Source organism: Cheilinus undulatus, linkage group 7 (genome assembly GCF_018320785.1).
Source record: "Cheilinus undulatus linkage group 7, ASM1832078v1, whole genome shotgun sequence".
NCBI lineage: Eukaryota > Metazoa > Chordata > Actinopteri > Labriformes > Labridae > Cheilinus > Cheilinus undulatus.
The window spans coordinates 20,731,246-20,753,563 of record NC_054871.1 but is presented as its reverse complement, the minus strand read 5'-3'; the positions used below and the strand labels follow the sequence as shown (position 1 = coordinate 20,753,563).

Below are 22,318 nucleotides of genomic sequence, written 5' to 3'. Positions count from 1 at the left end.
TGTGAGGCTTCGCTGCAGAATGACGACATATCAACTGTCCTTGCTTTGGCAGACACATAGAGTGATTTCAGTAAGTTTCATGAGCTATCAGTGCCCTCTTAAGGATAGTGAGCCATGATTGTTGACGTCTTGTACTCTTATAAATACATTTAAAGGTTGCGTAACTCACTTGCTCACATCCTGGGATAAAAAGGCTAAATAAACCAAAAAGCATTATGTTAGTTTGAGTACCCGATAGTAGCAGTGGATCAGTTTCATTTTGACTGTATTTAAATCTAATTCTTATTGTTTTATCACTTTGTTATTAACCTTTTTCATTTTCCTCACACCTTTTTTGTGGAAAAGACACGGACATGTCAACATCAAATGGACTTCTATTAAAAAGGAACAACTATCTCAGTAGTGTAAACACACACAACATCACTGACTTGTGAAAGCACCTTTTACGCTGAAAGGTGCTTAGATTAAAGTGATTACCCACTTAAGGCCTGTCTGTGAGATTTCTTAAGGGTTACCGATCATTCAGGTTTCCTTTCATTGTGTTTTTATGAATTTTTTAAAGAAGTAAACATCCATGGCTTTAGTTAGAGCCAAAACCGATGAAATGATTCAAAATCAAGTTGTATGCAAGGTCTTAAAAGTATCAAAAAATGATAAATCATTTTAGCCAAAATTCAGGCTTTTTAAAAGTTTAGAAAAGTCTGAAATGCAGATCTGCGTGAGGTGGTAAATTGTGTTTCTTGTTTTTTTTTTGTTTTTTGTTGTTTTTTTTTTGCAATTCTTTTATTCGTAAAAAGAGGTTGTGGCCTAGTTTTTGCTTTTGTTTTTATTTTTAATCGCAAGTGAAATTCTAAAGAAAATCCAATAGATGCAGCGTCAGTCTGCGTGCTTGTTTATGTTCTTGCCTGTTGATCTATCAGTGCAACCTACAAACCCTGCTGTGTCCATAGCTAGCAAGTTAATTGTATGTGATTAAATGATTTTTTGCATGTAAATAATAGATCAATCCAATAAAAACAGCTCTGCAGTGAAGTTTTAACGAAGTGTAATATTAGCACAGTCTGCAGTGCTAGCATCTAAAAGAAATCTTTCTTTGCACACTACAATGAAAAAAAAAATCTGCTTTTTCTTCACCATATTGTTTCATTTTACAATCTGCACAAAACTGCACATAATCTATATGATCTAATGGTGGCATTGATGGCCTCCATTCTAAGTAAATCGATTAACCTGTGGGGAAAAACTGTTTTGTAAAGTGCAAGGATTGGTTTTAATGTATGTAGAAATTTTCTGTTAATACTTGCAGCACACAGGTCTATTCAGAGCTTTAAAGTGAAACCTTTCCTCCATTCCCATGCATTACTTATAGTTGTCCTCCACTTCCTGACCCCAATAAACATTTGGGATCATGTGATTGCAAACAACCTATAGCCTACTCACAATAGCCAGACACCAACCTGGTGTTTTTTTATACTTTTACAGCTCACAAAGATGACAGCAAACATAAGCACAACTATACCATTGTCTCAGCCAGGACTTCAGCCATTTTCTTTCTTTTGTTTTTTTGTTTTTCATCGCAAACCAGAAGGCATGCCAGGACAGCCAGCGGACAACATTGATCATGCCCCGTTTTTTTCTCTTCTAGGGTCATGCAAGATTGTGTTAGGTCTTTTGTCTGCTGAATCACCACCATGAAAGTGCTGCAACAAGCGTTTGTCTCATGTTTAGTCAGATCTTTAGTATGTGCTTGAAAAATTATAATCTTAAAATTTGGTTGAGCTTGTCCTTATGTCTGCAGTTAAGTCAGTTAACTTAAGATTTGAAAACTGACTCAGCAAACCAAAACGAAATTAGTTCAAGACTTCATGTTAATGTATTAACGTTTCCTTAAATGGAAAGATGTACTTTTTTTCTGAACTGTAAACCAGCTTATAATGGACCCTAAGTCTATTAGTTAAAGTGAGTTGTCAGTAAGATGTCTTATTCAGGCCTCATAAAGGCTGGCAGTCTCGATGAGCAAAATGGGTCTGGTATCCAGCAATGAATGCACATGTTTCCAGGGCAACAGCCACAGGGGAATGTTTGACTGCAGACTCAGATGCTCAACAGAGATGGGGATTTAAAGTCCCGCTTCACAACTATTAATCACTGATCATTTAAGGCTTTGCTCCCCATTCAGCCAGAATATCACACCATCGAGAGCCACAATAGTTTTAAGCCTTTTCTGCAATTAACATACCAATTATTATATAATCAACATTTAAGGTGTGGTATTTCTATGCACTTTTGTTATATTGATGTGTTGATACAGGACTAAAGGCTTGCACTGAGGCTCCTCATGCACTCTAAGGTGGAAAGGACCAAGTGGAGTGGCTACAATATTTGAAATATCCCTTTACAATATGCAGGAATCAAGCAAAGTTTTGTACCTGATTAACCTCTTTTGCCCTGTTTTCTGTTTCAGAGTGCTCACCTGGCGATGATTGACACTCTGATGATGGCGTACACAGTGGAGACGGTGAGCGTGGAGAAGGTAATGTCGTGTATCCGTCAGTATTCATCCGCCGACCCTGAGGTGGAAACACCTTATGACACGGAGGATGCAGTGACTACCTGGATGAACAAGGTGAGCAGTGTTTGTATTTTTTTCAGGAATAATTGTAGCATCTATAGTTAAACTGAAATAGGTCACCCTGTAAAGAGTGTGTTTAAGGAGCAGACTGCTATGCCTACAATATATAGAAGATACTCAGCCTTAGGGCCATTTCCCCCATGTTGAGCTCATAGATCGTGAGCTCTGAAATTCTTCAGTGCGCAGTGGGGTTGCAGGATATTACAGTGAAAAACACTGACCTAGATACCATTAAATCTGTTATGTGTTAACACTTTGTTCTCATGCCTTAAGGTAGTAACATATGACATGTGCAGGTGAACTCACAGCACACAAGAAACTATTCTCTGGGGCATAATAAATGTTTGATTGTGCCATTTTTGAGGTTTATAAACTTTGAACTGAGTGCTAGTAAGGTTAAGGTGATTTGTTAAATCGTCATGTTAAAGTGTCCAAAAGCTATAGGACTTTTTTATACACTTTGATGTATTTGTTCTTTGTTCTGTACTCACATTACAACAAATGTTTGAAAACATGTTTATTTAAGGTGGACATTTATTGTCCTAGGACAAATAGGACATATAACTGCTGGTCATTAAAGAGTCCACAAGTCAAACTGATGTCCACTACGACGTTTAATCTTCACTGAAGAATTTGCATGTGTGGAGCACCGTGAAAAAATAACAAGACGATTTACAGTTTGAAAAACAATAAATCATATTAAGTCTGACATACCTCTTAAAATAACATTTACAACTCATAAGCAATAAAATAAACAATATTTACCAGGTTTCCTGATGACCAACAGAAAGGGAACAAAAAAGGACAGTGGGTGTAGAAGTTTTGTGTGCCAAAACCCACGATTTTCTCTCTCAGCGCCCTTCCTAGTAGCTAGCTTCCCGGTCACGTCACCCTCGATAAACATTATTGACAGGACGAACTTTACAGACAAAATAATAAGTAAAATAATAACTTGACCAATAATGTTACAAACATTACCAAAGCAGACATTTTCTGACTGCAATAAATATTAAACAACCTGGCAACCATGTAAATTAGTTAGGTGTTTTAACCTTTTATGTTGTCATGGCAACCTAAATGAACCCTGACAGTGCACTGATTCTTGAGAATTTGGATAAAACAGGTTATAATTTTGAAAATAAAAAGTAAGTCAAATTACAAAATCTGAAGGTTGATCATTATAGGCGAAGGTCTTGGCTGTTCAGCAATGTATCGGTGCAACCTCCTGATTTTGTTTTTTTTTTTTTTTTATAAAATAGGCATTTTTCCAGTTATTACTTTATTTTTGTCAACACCCTCAGACACAATAAAAAGCAAATTATTTTTTATTTATTTGGTCTAATATGTATTTAGAGTTTTTAAATCATTATCTGGGATTCTTAGTACACATATATGCTGTTAAATGTTGAATATTCACTTTTGTTCATTTTTTATACTGTTTCACATGTACTACTTTAAAAGATCTAACATCATACAACATTTACTTTTAGTCTAAATAGACAAAATAATACTTTTTTATTTAACAAACATTTTATAGTATTAAAAGAGACTATTACTTTAACAACTCAATAGCACTGAAGAAACATATTGTAAGCATATTCATTTAAAACAATTAAAACTCCCTCTGACAGTGGTGACTTTAGAACTGACAGTGGTGACACTAATCTGACTGTGCTGACAGTGGCCTCATTACAACATACAATTCTGAAATGTATACCACTCAAGTCAATGGCTTCTTGCTGAACAACTTTATTTAACTATTTGGTCCAAAAAATAACAATCCTGAGCACTGTGATAAACATTTTTCAAGGAAGATAAGGTACAATGAAGCAATATCATTAATAAGTACCCCATCCCCATGTAATCAAATATCAAATCATCATAGTAAAAAATAAATTCATTACTAATAGGAATAATGTACAATGCACCACTGACATCATCTTAAACTGTCATCTAGTGCCCCCTACTCATAAAATAATACATTATATTCTTCTGTAAACTTACAGTGAATGTTAGATTTGGTTAAATGTTGTTGTTGCATAGCCTAAAAGGGATATTGTATACTATGTGCTATGTAGGTAGGTAGTAGGTGCACTATGCGCATCCCAAATGATGTAAGCCAAATGAACATGACATAATAGTGAAATGAGAGAGGGAAGGCACACCTCATCCCCTAGGGTGGACGATATGGAAGAAATATAGGAGGAATTACATAAATAAAGATAAAAAGAGGTTAATGAAACATTATAGATCGTATTGGTATTTATTGTGATCAACAATTATATTCTAGCCTCCATTTAGGACCATTTAGAGGTTTTTGTCACCACCGTCAGACAGAAAACCTGACGGAGGTGACATCTGACGGTGGGTGACAAAAAACCTACTCTTTCACATGATATGCATGAGTTGTTCACATTAGCCATCTTGTTTTCCCTCTGTTGCTAGCTACTTCAGACCTCTTCTGAAAAAGTATACATTTATCTCATAATCTATTCAAATATTTTGTGGAGATACAAGCCAGATCATAGTTTAACATACTGAACCGCACCAGACAGCTCAGTCAAAACACACAAATTTTGTCCAAAATCAACACAACCTAAAAGTTCCTCGGAGGAGCTCAAACATATGTTCTTATTTGTACATTTGTTATATTTATTTTTAAGCTATGAGTGGACAATGTTCAGTTTCATGGACATTACTACAGTATTTGGAAACTTATTTACTCCTTGCTAATCACCCTCTCCCCCTTTAAACTCCACATGCTTTTTGACATGGCCTTCATGTGTAGATGTCTTCAGCTCATTCATGCAGTGCTACAGGGTCCAGTCTGTTTACATTCTTCTAGTAGGAACACTGGGCTGCTGCCAGCTTTAAGCTTCACACACACACTCACAATAACTAACAGGTGTGGCCATGGAGTCATACTGGTCAGACATATGGCTCTCTGCTGGAGTCCCTCTGTGCTCCAGAAGTCCCAAATCCACCAGTTTAACAGCTGAAATGTGCTTGAAGTTGATCTCAGTGAACCAGATGGGACATTGACACTGATAACAACAGCTTTATGATATGTTTGATTTTATTTAAATTATATTGCAAAAGCAATAATCTCATTGTGCATATTTATTGGATAATTTACCATCATATCAAATTACATTTATAATCATTGCCCATACTAATTTCCCCCTCTAATATTACTGTGGACCATTATTTACTCAGTCAGCAAAGTTAATTACAGTCAGAGCTTAAAGCAATTATTTTATATGGTATTAAAAAGGAGCTTAAAATGAGGTCAATAAATCATAGCCTGCTTCTATATTGAATCTTGTTAATTAATTCTGTCAACTAAAGGAGCATTAATCTTGTTTGCTTGTTATTTTTTAGGTGAACGAGTATCTTAAAGACTATTTGGTGCAGGAGCAAAAGAAGAAGGAGATGCAGAGCAGTGAGCCTGCAGGGAGCCCTCGGGTTGGTGTTTCTTTGCCTTTTATTCCCTTATCCCTTCACTTCACTCACAAATGAACACACAGATGTCACCAGTGATGGACTGCTGCAAACCAGCTGAGTGAAGTCCTTGGTTACACTTAAAGGATTTATCACCACATTTTCCTTTACACTGGCGGATATCAGCCCAAGAATTCAGTGTCACTTAAAATGTCTGGAGCCAGATTCCTCAACAAATCTTAAGCCCCTGATGCATCGAGCATTGAGGAAAATCTCACTAACCATATGTCTGAGCTTTGGAAATCTCTGCTTATTTAATAAGAAAGAGAGTGAATGCCAGGCTGCATTTCTTACATCATTGCCAGTTTGTCAACCCTGACAAATGCACAAGCTTCACTATCTTTATTTGTGCCTTGACCAGCAGATTGGATCTAATTTAGGATGAGGTCCCCAGTGTCAGGGTGCTGCCCACCGTCCAAATCTGTTGTATAACTGTCTCTAAACAGTATCAGCAGTGATTTTTAGCTGAAGACAGACTGGTTTGGCCTGTGTGCAGAGGCTGTGCCTATTTATTGTCATGTGTGTTGAATATTAAAGAATATTCAAGTAATTTGAGTAATCTGTGTTAAGGAAAACAGTTTAAAACAGTGGCTTAATTAATGAAAAAGCAGCTATGTAAAACATAAACGAATAGCAGCTTTATGATAATAAGACTTTATATCTATGGGTGCCCTTCAGGACACTAAGGCTCATCTTATAAATACAACAAGGGTAAAACAGCTCACTATCAGGCAGCAATATGCAATAAAAGGCAACAATATACAGTGCACCGAAGTAGCAGGAGTGATTTTGAATATACAGCAGGAAAGGGGCGTGGTTACAATGAATAAACCTTTTTTTTTACAGGTGGGTTTTCAGTATTTGGAAGTAAGGAGAGTTGAAATATTAGATGGCCTGTGGGAAAGGAATTAAAGATTGAGGGTGGCAAGTGAGACTCCATAGTGGTTAAGCAAGCAGGAAGTACAGAGATGACAAGTTATGGAGAGTCTTGAATGTAAGGAGAATCTTGCATGTTATTTGACTGGCAGCCAGTGAAGTTGTTGGAGAATTTGGATGATGGTTTTAATGGACAGTGTGTTCTGGACCTGCTGAAGTTTATGGAGAAGCGTGTTTGTCTTTATTTAATCATGTAACAGCTAGGTCATCATTTGTATGGGCAAATGACAAGAAAGCACTTGTGGCTTAACTTGTGTTTGCAATTTAATGATCTGATCATCATTTATGTAATCTTTCAAAAATTTTTATACAGTCATTTATATATATTCAACTAGCATACAGTAATGCTTTTGACCTAAACTAATTGAATGAGAAAAAGTGGTTTAGAGTTGAAAGTTTGACTCAGTTAAGACTGAGGAGGAATGATATATTTATATTTGACCAGAAGGAAGCAGTTGGTAATGATTGTGTTTGAATCACCAGATTTACTTACATTGGATAATCATACACAAATTATGCTGAGCTGCAGAAAGTCCTGCTGTTGGTAGAATAAAAATGCTTTCCATTTATAGGAAATGTTTTTGCATGTAGCAGACATCAGTGTGCTTAACAGTAATAAATAGCTTTTCTCTTTTTTGGGATTTTTTTTTTTGCCTTTATTCAGATAGGAGAGCTGAAGAGAGACAGGAACTATAGGGGGAGAGAGAGAGTTGTGGGAAGACATGTACCAAGCAGAACCGGGACCAGGATTTGATTCCACGGCCAGTGCAGCTAAACTAGTGCCCTGTATAGCTCTTTTCTTTTACTTTTATTTAAAAATTGCATTTCTCACTGTGAAACTTGCATACAGGAATACAAACTGACTGCTTGCTTTTTATGTGGAGTTTGTTGCAAACTCCAAGCAGGCTTTTGTGTGTCTTGCACTGAGGAGACTCTTCCAGCCATTTCACCATAAGCCCAGATCGGTGGAGGGCTGCAGTGATGGTCGTCCTACTGGACCTTTGTCCCTTCTCCACTCGGGATCTCTGGAGCTCATTTAAAGTGATCATCAGGTTCTTGGTCTGATATGCATTGTCAGCTGTGAGGACTTCTATAGAGAGGTGTGTGCCTTTCCAAATCACGTCCAACCAATTTTTTACTTTTCATGAATTTGCAAAAAATTCTAAAATTCTGTTTTCACTTTTTCATGCTGGGGTATTGAATGTAGATACATGAGGTAAAAATGAATTTAAAAAATTGTCAGGCTGCAACATACCAAAATTGGCTTTCTGAATGCACTGTACATGCAAAATGATCTCAAACTTGTACAAAATGATACTCTTATTAAACAAGTTATTTTACTGAAAAGACTACTGACAAAGATCAAGAGATGTTTATTCCTTCATGAAGATAAGCCTCTCAAATATACCGTCATTTATACATTATGTTGGAGGTTTTTCAAATGTTTCCATATAGAAATATATCACAAAAATGCAATGGAAACACTTTTTCCGCATTTACACATCACAGGACTTAACATGTCGTGTCACATGAGCAGTTCACTGAGAGACAACATAGCGCAGTACATGTGGAAAAAAGAGGAGACCGAGACTCTTAACATACTTATACCCTTATACGTGGCTTTTGCCATACATGCAGACTTTGCCTCTGAACTATCATCTGTTGCCTTCGTCTTTGGCTCAAAATTGTCAAGGCAACCGCTGTAGATGTAATCATAACCGCACCAACACGCAACAGATTTTGAGCATCCAGCTTCCATGCAGTGGATTCTCGTGAGATGAGATTTTACCAGAATTACGAGGCTCATGCCCAAAACTTCCTTCAGTGGAAACACATTCAAAGCGCAGTTGTACTTAGTCGAAATGTAAGAAATATTTCTTTCATTTTGTAAAAAAACAGAAAGGGAAATGCAGCTAGAGACCAGGGACCCCCTACCATCCCTGGAAGGGTTAAAGTGTAAGATGTTGCACAAAGCCTATTTTACAAATCTGACATTACCAGATTTAAAAAGATAATGGATATAATTAATTAGAATTCAGGGTCAATTGCAAAGTAAACTGAAATATTTGATCAATTAGATATAAATATCAGATTAAACAGTAGTCATTGTAAACTTTTTCCTAAAAAAACAAAGCCTTCTAACTCAACATTTGTGTGTTTTACCTGTTGGATGCAGGCCTGAGTGTAATGCCGGTGTTTTCAAAAATTTTGATGCATTCAGTTGAAGTTCAAGAAATGCACATTCTAGGCTTGGATACATTTTGCCATTTTATTAATAAAAACATTGTTTTTGGTTTGGTTTTGTTGCTGGAAAAAACATGTTAAAAATACAAGTTTTAAAGCACAAGATAGAAAATGTGACTTATAGCACTCATTTTTATTCACATTTATTTAGCACTCTTCATGTTTTATCACAATATTTCATGCCTGGATTCTTCCCCTCACATCCATTTTGTTAATTTCCAGCAATTTTTAAGAAAAAGTGAGCATTTTGTGTGTTGTCTAAGTGATGCAGCATTTATAGCAAGCCTCAGTGACCCCTGAAAGTCATGAACCCCCTCAACACACTTTAGATTATACCACGGGAGATTTCAGCTTGAATTCATCAGCAGCAGCAGTTCACCCCTCCATTGTCCATCCCATTAATTTCCTCTTTTAGACATTTCCCTGCCCTTGATCTCAACTCAGACACTTCCTCTCCTCTTCTCCTGGGCCATGCCTACTCTCCTAGCCTTCCTTCCGTCACAGTCAACACACCATGACACGACTCTGCCAGTGATGCTGCTTTGTAGGAAAGTTCAGAGAGTCTGACAAGTCACCGAAGGGAAAACATCGCTAACTCCGTCCCTTGTGTTTCAGCCTACAGGGGTTGAAACGGAGCAGAGTGTGTGTCTATGTGTGGTGTTTCCATCCGCAGTCCTAGTGTTGTGCAGACTTGTGTGCTTGATGCTGATCCGACCAGTCAGTGTGCAGACGCGGCACTGCATGCCTCAGCTGTCCCTCATGAATACACAGTGGGATCAAAAAAGTGATATGACATCATTTCATCATCAGACTTTGATAAAGCTTGTTGAACCAGGAAACTTTTTCAAAGCAGAATGCTTGAACTTACAATAGAGTCGTGGAGAGCGCTGTAGTCTCAATATCACTGACGGAGGCACGGCTGCTCATGAACTGTTAGAATTAGCCCTTCAGGATCAAGCCTAACCCATGGCAGCTCACACAGCTTGGTTTGATCGTGTGGGGGTTTTTGTGTCCTCACAGTAACTCCCTCTTGCTCATAGCTGATTGTTTTGGTCACTGCATGATGCAGTTCTGCTCATTCGTAGTAATCAAAGAAGCCTTTAATCAGCGAGTTTGTCGCCCTGTAACTGCTTTTAAAAGACAGATTCTGCCTCTGTGTTTTTGTCTCCTCAAAGTCTTCAGAGATCAAAGATTTTATGTGGAAAAATGATTTTTGAATCCCTTTTTGAGTGTGAAATTTGAGCAAACTTGAATAATAAATTGTGTTGGTGACGTTGCACATTGTTGAGCTGGGGCAGTTTTTAAAATTCACTTCGTGTCTGACTCCAAGGTTTTTCCGTATCAGACAAGAGAGGTTGCATAACGACCGCTTCCAGCCTTGCCTGGTAGATTATAACAATGACTCTGCATTCATTATTGTGTTTTTTTATTACTTGCAATTCAGTGTTCGTTTGGCATTGTTTTAATAAATGTCTGTGTAAGCATGAAACCACTGAAAATAACAAAAATGCTGTAGTATCTGTACCAGGCATGTGAGTGACGCCAAAACCCTGCCCCAGAAATAGAGGAGAAGATTTTGGAGCGAACTTTTTTCTTACTCGTGACGTGACGTGACATTTTAGAAATGATGCACTTGGTTGTATACACAGGGACGCAAGGGTGGCGTACACATATTTGTTCACTCTGGGACCAGCCTTCAAAAAGTAGCGTTTTCGGGGCTGTTTAATGTGCCCAAGGCACCGGTGCCATATGAAAGGTTGATTCAGCAGAGGGCTTTCAGCATGAGTCTGGTCTACTCAACAGTCCTGCCCATTAGAGGGACAGTTTATGTCGCCATTGTAATGGGGCTAAATGCTGCTAGTGCTGTGCTCATGGTGATTAATGCAGGTCTATCATAATAGGCCACAACCAAGTCTAGACCTGCCCTCTTTATAAAGTGTCTTGAGATAACTTTAACTACTTTGAGATAACTGGTTTATGAATTGGCGCTATGCAAACTAAAATTGATTGATTTAGCACCAGTACCAGAAAAACCTAAATGATACCCAACCCTAGCGAGCCAAGCCACAAGCGTGTCGAGCTTGACTCTGGTCACCCTCCCCTCTCTCTCTTGCTCCTGGTTGTGGCACATCAGGCCCAATGATGAATCCTTGTCATTCCTGACATGCCTAAAATGTATGCACATGAATTTAGATAAAGCTACATCTGAGCAGTTTAATCAGAACTGGAAACATTTGTATACTAACATAAAGAACAAAAAATCACGTTTAAATCTTTTCTCGGAGGAAAATGAGTTTGTTTCACCAACTAGCTCCACTGATCGTTCACAAGGATAGCAGCGACTGTATCAGGTTCACTCTCTAGGGCTGTGCATGCCCTCTACATTTTGGAATGATGAAAAGGGCAGCATGTTAATCCAGTCACCCTCAGACATTTCTTTCAAAGGTTCTGCACTTCCCAAACACAGACAATAGGTGGCTGCCTGGATGGATGTGAGACATATCCAGTGCAATGGATATGGTTAGCCTCATAGCATAAAAGCTTAACTCATTTTTTGGCTAAGTTGTGATATCGGCCTATTTCTACTCTCTTAGTGCTGCTGATTCATTGTGCCTTATTGCCTATATCCTCAGCCAATCAGAGTGCTTGTTACAGCCCATAATCACTATAGTAAGTCATCTAACTGATTAAATATTATCTTTATTATCCATTAAGCCACTTTTATTTGTTATTTAATCCTTGTTATGTCTTCTTTTGTAAGACACTTGTTCACACATCTGGTATAAATTCCTGGTACAGTTTAAATAAAACAAATCCTGTGTGTTTGCCAAAATGTGTTTTTTCTTTTTTTCCGAAAACCTTAAAATGACTCAGGTATTTTTGATATGAGGCTAACGATATGTGAAACAGCCTATCTCCTATGCCATGTTAAATGATCTACTGTTGGATATATTGAGAATAATTTGAGCTGGATGCTCTTTAAACCAAGTGATTATGATCTGCATTTGCAAACAGATTAAAAATATCGTATTGCTTAGATGCCAAACTGACAGTAGCTGTACTTTCTAGAAAAATAGCAGCATATGTTAATATTTTAAGTCTTTATGACTCAAAGAAAATCGCTCATTTATTCTACTTTATTATTCAGGCCAAACAAAGACTTAGCACAAGTGTCCTTAGTCGTCCTTTGTCTCCTTTTTCGAGATATTTTTAGGGTCTGCCTTAGATAAGGCAATGAAGAGAGAAGGGAAACAGGGTTAGAAGAGTGGAGGTTTCTATCTTGTAACATGGGGTGCATGCTCTAAAAGTAATACTGAACTGGTGCCACACTTTGCCTAACACTTAGCATTGCTCTTCAATAGCACAGTTTGGTTGGCCTAAATGAGGCGAAGAGACAACGTCTCAATGTAGTTTTTGACTCAAATTGAGTTCAAGTGAGGAGAAAACATTTGAGGTAAAAAAAAAAGGAAGAAAACAAAGAAAGATGCAACAAAAGATAGGGACTGAACTTGTGTTTTTTGCTAATGCTTAGAGGCTCCATATACCCCCACCTGCTGGACCCCCCCCTCCTTTGTTTCTGTGCAGGATGACTGCAGTGTGAGTCACACAGGCAGACTCCGTCTCAGACAGACTCACAGAGACTATTTCCCCTCCTGGGACAGCCATGAAGAACTCACTGGAGCAACAGTGTATTTATTTCTTTTAACCTGCTGCACTGTACCCAAGAGTGAGGGTTAAGGTGGGTGGGGTGGGAGACACTGAAAAGGCAGCATCAGGTCAGAAAAGAGAGGACTAATCCTTTTAAGTTGCAGATCAGCCGGACATGTCTGGCCTCACAGCTTGAACTTTGATGGGAAGAGAGAGAGTTGCAGGATGATTGAAGTGGAAGTGGGTGGGGTGCATGTGTGGGCACATAGACATCACTGTGGTGTGTATTCTGTAAGGCGATGATGGCTGAAGGCGCCTCTCTGTGGGGGTGTGATTGGTGGTTATAACAGATTTTAGACTCTGTTTGACCCCGCTTAGCCCTGAATCTTAGATCATCCCTTTAGATGTAGACAGCCTTCATCTCCTTCTACTCATCCTCAGAGTGGAGCTGCGGGGAGAGGCGTGTTGTCAGAAGTCCTTCCTTTTAAAAGTTCACATTGATCTACAGGCCGTACAAGTTCTAATGAATCCTTCAAAAGTCCCCTCATGTAAAGCCTTTTATTTTACCACTTTACATGACTTTTTGTTTTTCATTTTTATTCCTTTTTTGTGGTGATTTTTGTTGAGTAGAGCTTCAGTGTTATTCCTGATGTAGGTCTTTACAGACAACGTAGGACATAGAAGGTACAATCAGCAAGGAATATGGGGCAGGTTCTTCTTTTTTAATTGATATACTGCAAGACAAACTACATCATAATGATTTTTTCTATATCTGTGGAACTTAAGGGTACAAAATGCCCTGTTAAGATCAAGTGTGGGGTTTGTGTATTTATTAACCATAATTTGATGTCAGTTTCACTTCTTACCACTGTTAATCTCTTCATATACTTTCACCTCTGTCAGACACTGTCCTGCAGTCAACTTTCTCTTTTATGTCAACTTCTTGGCCTGTTAACTTCTGTTAGATCACCCTCCTTTATGTCAAAGATGCAGAAAGAAGTGGTGGCACGGTGAGTCAGATTGCTCGGGAAATGTTTCTAGATGTTGCTTTTTTTTTTTTTTTTTTTTTAATTAAAACAGAAATCAAAATAGTGTTTGGCACGGTGATTTAACTCAAGCTGTATGCACTATTGGTTCTTTCTAGTGTATAAACTTGGCTGATTTTTTTAGGAGTGCAACCCTCATACTCAGCTCTGCTGCTCATCCCACAAACACGTTCCTTAGAAAAGTGGCACCATTCAAAAGGGAGATAAACAGGCTTTCCAACAGTTTAAGATTTATTGCCCAGAAGCATTGTTAAAAAGAAATAATCTACCAAACACAAATTACCTTACTTTTTGTACTTTATATTGCAAACTAAAAGTTTACAGGACATAACCCAATAGATGCAATTAGATGACCCATATAGTTTTAAATTGGGCCATAAACGATTGAGTCATGCTTTTACTTTTAATCAAAGTATTTTCTTCAGCATGCATGAGAAAAATGTGATGTGCAACTATGGTCAGTATAAAGAAATGAAGTGTGATGAAGAACCTAACATTAAAGGGTTAGCCCAGGGTCAACACCTCCAAGTCAGAGGCCATAGTTCTCTGCCAGAAAACAGATTACTCACTTCAGGTGGCAATGGTGTCTTTGGCCCAAATGAAAGAGTTCAAGTATCTCGGGGTCTTGTTCACGAGTGATGGTAGAATGGACCTCTAGATTGACAGGTAGATTGGCACAGCATGCTGCTGCCACTGCAACCCGGCCCATCTGCATTTTTCTGATACCCGGAAATAAATAACGTTTTAGCTTATCAATACTGCTATCGAGTCTCAAAGGCTCTGTGATGTAACGTCATCTTAAGATACAACAGGTGGAAAAACATAAATCAGTTCTTTCATGGGGAACATAAACTAAAAGCACATCAGTATTGTGCATCACATTAAACCAGAATGTGGTCCCTTCCACTGTTGGCATGAGGAAAAAAGACACCACCTGTGAGTTGCATGTAATCATATCTGGCTGCACTGAAAGTAAGAGGCAGTCATTTCACTCTCTTCAGCTGTTTCAGCACAGTTTTCTTCTTCAGCTGCTCAGATAAATGCTGGAAAATGCTCCCAAACCTTTGTAGCAAGTCCTGTTTGTTAAAAGTATTAATCCATTGTAGATATCTGCGGTGGAATTGGCAGAATTGAAGTTAATTAGTGAACTTAATTCGCTGAAAGATGGAAAATATGATGCGTACAGGTAACCTCAGTAAATTAGATGACTATATTCTATATATGTTCAAATGTCACATAGAAATGGGAAAATTTAGTTTTTGACGAGAAACTTTAATGAATACAGTTGTGAATTTGAAGAATGTGTTTATATTTAAGGGATATAAAATAAATGTGACAGACTGAATCATTTTAACTCAGCACTACTCAGCTAAGATCACTGATAGTGGTATCGGTAAGGACTCGGATCAATAAGGAATATTGATAAGGAGTATCGATATCAATAAAAATTAATGATCCCTATCCCTGCATTTAAATATCAGTATCAATATCAGTATTGGCTGAATATCAGCAAAAATCTCTCACAGTAACCAGTAAAACTAGGATTAACTGTGCAGCCCTTGAGTCACACGTCAGAATGATTATATTTGCTATATCAATATTTTGCCCCAACCCTAGAAACAGAATTTCAAAGTCAGCCAAATAAATAAATAATCATAACTCTCATTCTGATCCATCCTGGCTCTGTCTCCTGTTGTGCTCCCCTCGTGTCAGACAAATGTTGAACATCTCTAGTACATCTGTCCTGACTTTATGAGGTCATGTTGTGGGGAGTTCTCTGCCTGGAGAGACACGGTGAGGGCAGTTTGTTTCCCTCTGTCCCAGACAGTGAGTGCCCTTTGTGATATCATCACTAAGTCCTACTTAAAAGTACATACATCAGAAAAACTTTGAGATACGGCAGATTTCTAAGAAAGGCAAATGGATCAGACTGATTAGCTTATGTGCGTACATTAGATTAGGTCAGGTGTGTTCCTCTGATTGAATCAGACTCTTACCTGTGACTCAAACATTTTAAGATCTGTGGCCCTAATCACATCAAGAAAATCCTGAAGTTACAACTGATCTTTTCTTTCTTTTTTGTCTCTATTATTTATTTTGGGGATTTCGTTAAAAAGCGCCTGCATTTTCTCACGAGTCAAGGCCCCTTTGAAGTTGCGAAACCACTTTGAGGAGCTCTCACATTTGGCTCTTTGATGCCTCTCGAGGTAGTGTGGGAATTATCTATTAACTCGGGCAAGCCTCTCTTCTTTTAGAGCCAGCTTACATTGTCAGCAGATAGCTGACGGGAGGATTTCAATTATGCAGAGGGATTGTTTTTGTTTTCCTGAAAGGTTTGAAGCACATGCCCTTCTTTTCTAGTGAAAATGGTCCGTTTCCCAGTCAAGTGGATGCTATGAAGTGTCTGAAAATTTAGCTGAATTGAATCTAAGAATCATCAGATGTCATTTATGTATCAATACATGGGTGTTAGAGAATAATTGGAGATCTAGTAGGCTGTCACTTTTGTCACTGTTCAAAATCAATAGTATAAAGTCCTTGTGGTTAAGACACAGTCCCCTAAGTAGGTGACCCAGGTTCAAGTCTGATCTGTGGCTTCATTCCCACATGTCCTTTCCGCTCTCCCCTCCCTTGATTTCCAATTTGATCCACTGTCCTCCTATCAAATAGTTAAACTCAAAGTTAATCTTGAAAAACACATGAGAATAAAGCAAACATTAAATGCATATTCTATTCTCATGATGATGATATAAGCTGTGTTGATTCTTCTGTGCATTTAATACTCAATGTTGACTAAATTATAGTACAAGAATTTAGATCAAATGATATTCATACTTATTCAATATTATGGCAGTCCTGGCGGTGTGAAATTTCGGGCAGATAGAAGGTAAGCCTGGTCTGTTTAGTCAGAGTTTTCTGTTCCATAAAAATGACTCTTTGAACTACGTGTTAGCTTTACTCTTTTTCAGCAGATCATCACAGTAACAGAAAGATGAGGACACACTAAATACTACAATTATTTCCACATCCATCCATCCATTTTCTATACCCCTTATTCCATTCCAAGTCGGGGGGTGGTGGGGTGGGGGGAGGCTGGAGCCTATCCCAGCTGTCATAAAGTAAAAGGTCTAATTATTAGGAATGCATAGTCTGATCAGAATGATATTGGTTTGGGCTGATATGAACATTTCTACCCATGTTTGGCCACAAAAATCTGCCTATATTACCTCACTGCAGAAGACCTCACAACTGGCAATGCATATCAGAGCATAAACCAAGGAACTGTCTGCAGGGCTCAGAGACAGAATTGTCGCAAGGCACAGATCTGGGGAAGGCTATAAAAATTCTCCTGCACTGAAGGTTTCCTAAGAGCACAGAGGTCTCCTTAATTCTCAATTGGAGAAAGTTTGGCACAACCAGGGCTCTTCCAAGAGCAAGGACCTGAGCAATCAAGGGAGAAGGGCCTTAGTAAGAGAGGTGACTAAGAATCTTATGGTAACTCTGACTGAGCTCCAGAGGTCCTGTGGCGTGGGACAAAGATCCAGAAGGACTACCATCTTTATGGCAGAGTTGGCTAGACAGAAGCCTCTCTGCAGTGCAAAACACATTAAAGCCCGCTTTGCTTTCACATGGAGTTTTTTGCAAACTTCATGTGAGTGTTCATGTGTTAGCACTGAAGAGAGTCATCTGTCTAGCCACTCTTTAATGCAGCCTGTTACAACTATCAACTGTAACAGACTGCATTAAGATTTGTGTTTCATACGGGCTTTTAAACGTTTCCTCTGTTATGCTTCCACTTAAGCTGCAGTGCCATTTTATTTGAGAGAAACGGTGACCCCAGAGCAGTCTATATTTGGTCTGGCGATGACTAAACCTTATTCTGTGGATGAACAAAAAAGCAAAATCCAGAGATGGACAGAATTTCAGGCTTATTTTGGTCTGTGTGGGCTGCTTTTCTCTCCTTCTCAATAACACACAGGTTCTCTCCCTTTGATCCCCCCGCTGCTGTCATGTCTTCCCTTTTATAACTAATCGCATTACAAACTAATCTCACTAACAGGTTTGTCTTTGTTGTTGTTTTTTGTCTGTTTTTTTCTTGTGCTGCTGCAGTCGCCAACCAAGTGGTACATGAAGCTTGTGCCTGTAAGTCAACTAATCAGTGCTCTGCTTTTTCATCTGTGTATCCATAGTGACTGTCCCTGCTCCCCTGCCTCTGTGTGATGATTTCCATCATTTGTCACGTGTGTGCATCACAGTGTTGACTGCTACACAGAACAGATTTTCTCTTTCTGCTCCTGTTTAGATAAAGAAGTGATTTCTGTGAGTCAATGTAAGGTAAAGATTGAAAAAATAGCTGTAATTACTTGCCACTGCAATTAATCAGAATGTGAATTAGATTATAAATCCTGTTTTATATAATCTGTTCGGTCTGCATAATCTGCATTGATGCATAAGGATATGTTGAGTGAAGTAAACAGACAGATTGCATTTGCGTATTTATGCTTATATTTTCCATCAGATGTCCTTGTAATCACTTATGGGAACATCCTTGTCGGTGAAAGTGGACACCCTTGGGAAATCAACAAAGAGATCCCAAAGGATTAGCCTAAGAATTAATGAAACCTTAATTTTATTACTATTTCATTGAATAATAAAAAGGATGTCTGGGAGAATTTGGCATGAACTTATTTCCAAAATCCTGTGCCAGTTCTTACTGCAGACTCCTTAATAATATTAATCACTGTTTTATTTAAGGAAAAGTCATGTTTTTATAATGCTGTAGGGTTGCTGTTATGGTTGATGCACCTAAAAAATATGTAAACGCTGAAAGTTTTCATACAGAAAGTGGTTTATTACTTTATATAGAAGTGGCATGAACAGTTCCAAACATACAGAGAATACTTTTTTGATTGTTCACAACCAGGACTCACAAAGGTCTGTAGGAATAATTAATTAATAATTCAGTTTCATTACTCTAACACTGATTTCTGTCATCCTGAGGTTTCGATGCCTCTCAGTCAACTTACAATGTCTCCTTCTTTCAACAGTTCAAGCGTTTTCGGCCCCAGATAGACTCACTTACTTTCACACATGAATAAAATTAATGGAGCCTGGCTTTGCTTTAAAGCAGTTTGTGCTGCTTTAAAGAGATACAGATAAAGATACAGCTGCTCTACGATTACATGTGACACAATTTGAAGTTGTACTCAATGACTGGGAAAAAAGAAACAGGTTTGGCTCAGTAGGCCACATAAATGAAGGCAGAGTGATGTTGCCAACTGTATTTGGGACTTATATTTATGTGTTTCCTGTCCCGTAGGCTCGCTACAGGAAGGAACAGACAACAACCCAGCCAGTTCCCTGGATCCCCCCTGTGGACAACCTGCTGAAAGACAGCACAGACGGCTCAGCTTTAGGTGCTCTGCTGCACTTCTACTGCCCTCAACTGCTACCTTTAGAAGGTAAGAAGAGGGTTGTTCTGTAGGTTTGGAGCATGTTGCCAAGAGATCCTGCAAATTTCAAATACATGGCACTTAAAGAAGTTTCTGCCTTTTGTAAATAAAACAGATAACAGCTGTTTTTAGAGCACATTTTAATTACATGCTTTGATAAAGCTTATTCCCGGATCAAAGCTCGAAATGCAGTCTCCTGAGCACAGTAACTGCCTTTTCTGTAAAGCTTGTTCTGTTTTATTTCTCACAAATGTATAGCATGGACACAATATGGCTTTAGAGTTTGTTTTTAATGCCTATTACACTGGGAAAGTGGGGTTTGTCTTATATGCCCCCACCCTTAATGTCTCACTCAATAGAGCAAAGATCAGTCACTGATTAAAGATGCAACATAATCGCATCATTTTGCTGAGTAAGTGGGACACTAACACAATCATTCAGTGGAACATTTAGACTGACTAAAGATCACTCACAGTGTTTACTCTCATGCAGCTCCGCCCACAGCTTGATGACCTGCAATCATAATTGGCTGGTCATTTACACATCCTTATGTTTATAAAGCATGTCCTCAATATCGCACCCCATACACATCTCTGGTCTTAAACAATGGCACCACTAGCAAACCACTGAGATTTGTTTTTTATAACAAGTGCCCCTCAGACATCAAAGTAACACCGGCTGACCTCTGACCCTAACATTCAATGGCTTCACTCTTCACTCTTCACTCTTCACTTCTAGATGTTTGTCTGAAGGAGAACATGACGCTGGCTGACCGACTCTACAATCTGCAGCTTATTCAGGACTTCTGCAAAGACAACCTGAGCAGCTGCTGCCACTTCAGCCTGGAGGACATGCTGTACGCCTCCTCCACCATGAAGGTATGACTCAGATCCATTCAGATTACAAGTTTATTTTTGATGCTGCAATTCGCCTCTTTACTGACTCCAACTTCTGTATTAACATTATTAGATTTCCCAAAATACAGGCATTTCTCCAGCTATGAACTCTGACTTTTACAATGACACTTTCTCATAAATGCTTCTGGTGATACTTTTAGACTTGTTTTTTTTCCTTTTTACACGCTGCCAGTGCCTAAACAGTGCCTGAATCGATACTGTTTACAGAAGAAAAAGTGTGTTAAAAATCAACAGGAAAATAAAAGCTGTATTGGTATTGTAAATTATTCAAGGAAATATCTTTACCGATGCCAGTCTAAACAAAATGAAACCAGTATAACTTAACACATAAATCACACAAATTACATAACATATTTCTTGCCTTTCATTTGGGGTGATAGGGGGCTGCACTGGGGTAGTGGGGTATCAAAACGAGGTATTGATAGGTGAGGTAATGTAATTTGGTTAGGTAGGTATCAGATGTGTTGGTACCTGTACCAACAGTACTGGTACCAGATTTCAATACTCATCCCTATATTTTACTAGATTGAATTTCTCAAAGTCAGACTAATGCACTTAGATAAAACAGTTTAAGATTAATTTAACCCTGCATTTATACAGCATAGTATGACCAGGCTGGATCATGCTTAACAGTTTCAACACTTGGCTTTGAACTCAAAGTTAAAAGCATGAATGCAAACCAAAGCAGGCTGTGCATTGCCTTCAGATATCACTATAAGCAAGAGGGATAGCAAGCATTACATTTGCACCGGAAGTAAAGTAAATATTGTGTAAAAATTTCCAGGGCTTTAAAATTTGTCCATGTTTTCATTGTTCTACAAGAACTGTTTATCACTTGCTTTTCATTTGCTCTTGTTAGCAAGGTCAACAGGAAGAAAAGTCCACCGTAACTAGCTAAAAGTATCTATGTCCCAAACTATCATAGCAGAGATGGCCATGCTTCGGTCTATATTTATTTTCCCACTGTGCATGTGTACTCGGACAAGGATAGTAGTCTAGATAAATAGCATAGCTGGGCTTAACTATGCTATGACTGCAGCTTAGACCACAACACAATCAAAACTTCACTGTGCATTCTTAGCAGGGACCCCTCTGCTCAGAACAGCTGGGATGCACAGCAACACAGACCAGAATGGCAGGGTTTGGTGCCTCTTTTTAACTGCTTTTCTCCCTTGTTAGGTCAGAACCATGCATTTCAAGAAAACAGGAAATTGATTGTTCAGTAATAAACCTTATAAAGTGCTGATTTGACTGAAAACTCTCCTCTGTAAGGACAAGTGACAAGGGGAGGAGGGCAGAGCAACTCGCAAGCTGTAAGCGCTCAAATACCATACTGTAGCTAGTAGATGTGCAACTCCATGTGGCTAAAACAGATGTAACTAAAAGACTGACACAGCTGCAAAGAAACTGCACATTGTGAAGGAGGACAGCTTAAACCTCTTGCCTCTTTGGAGACTCCAAAAAAAGAGACTACAATTTATTGTCCAGATTTTATAATGTTTGATGACTATCGTGGTACCAGTACAGTTTGGTTGCTGTCCAAAGCTTCTCTCTGCAGAACAGTTCTCCCCTCTATAAATTGCTTTTACAGTCAGTGTTTAGAAGTCTTGGAGAAATTTCAGTCAGAACTCAAACTGCTGAGATGACTTTTGAAACGTAGGTTTTTATATGTGCTCACAGTCTGCCAGCAGGGAGAAAAACCTCAGTTGTAGCCGGTATGAAAACCCTCATCTGAATAAATATGACCCCAAATGAAATCTAATCAAGTAGTGGTTCTTTAACATAAACCGTGGAGTGATGTGAGGTCTTAGTTTTCACATTTACTAAATTAGGGACCAATCAAGATGTTAAGTTGCACTTATGTTAAGGTTTTTTATCTGTGTGGTCGTTCATTCATGAGGTTGAGGCAGATTAGAAAACCATATGTTGTGGTATCCAATG

At 38.5% G+C, this 22,318-nt stretch overlaps 1 protein-coding gene across 8 annotated transcripts in view; it reads left to right on the top strand.

The window, feature by feature from the left end:
- The window catches only part of camsap2a (calmodulin regulated spectrin-associated protein family, member 2a), a 69,752-nt gene that overhangs the window by 21,797 nt on the left and 25,637 nt on the right, over positions 1–22,318 (top strand). For 4 of the 8 annotated variants that reach the window (XM_041791248.1, XM_041791245.1, XM_041791247.1 and 1 more), the window contains exons 3-7: positions 2,465–2,626; positions 6,014–6,097; positions 18,118–18,150; positions 19,328–19,469; positions 20,199–20,338. In XM_041791248.1, coding sequence (XP_041647182.1) covers positions 2,465–2,626; positions 6,014–6,097; positions 18,118–18,150; positions 19,328–19,469; positions 20,199–20,338 — 561 coding nt within the window. Of the gene's footprint in view, positions 1–2,464; positions 2,627–6,013; positions 6,098–6,139; positions 8,170–18,117; positions 18,151–19,327; positions 19,470–20,198; positions 20,339–22,318 lie in introns of those variants that run through there. The other 4 variants (XM_041791251.1, XM_041791250.1, XM_041791246.1 and 1 more) reach the window with 2 other exon arrangements.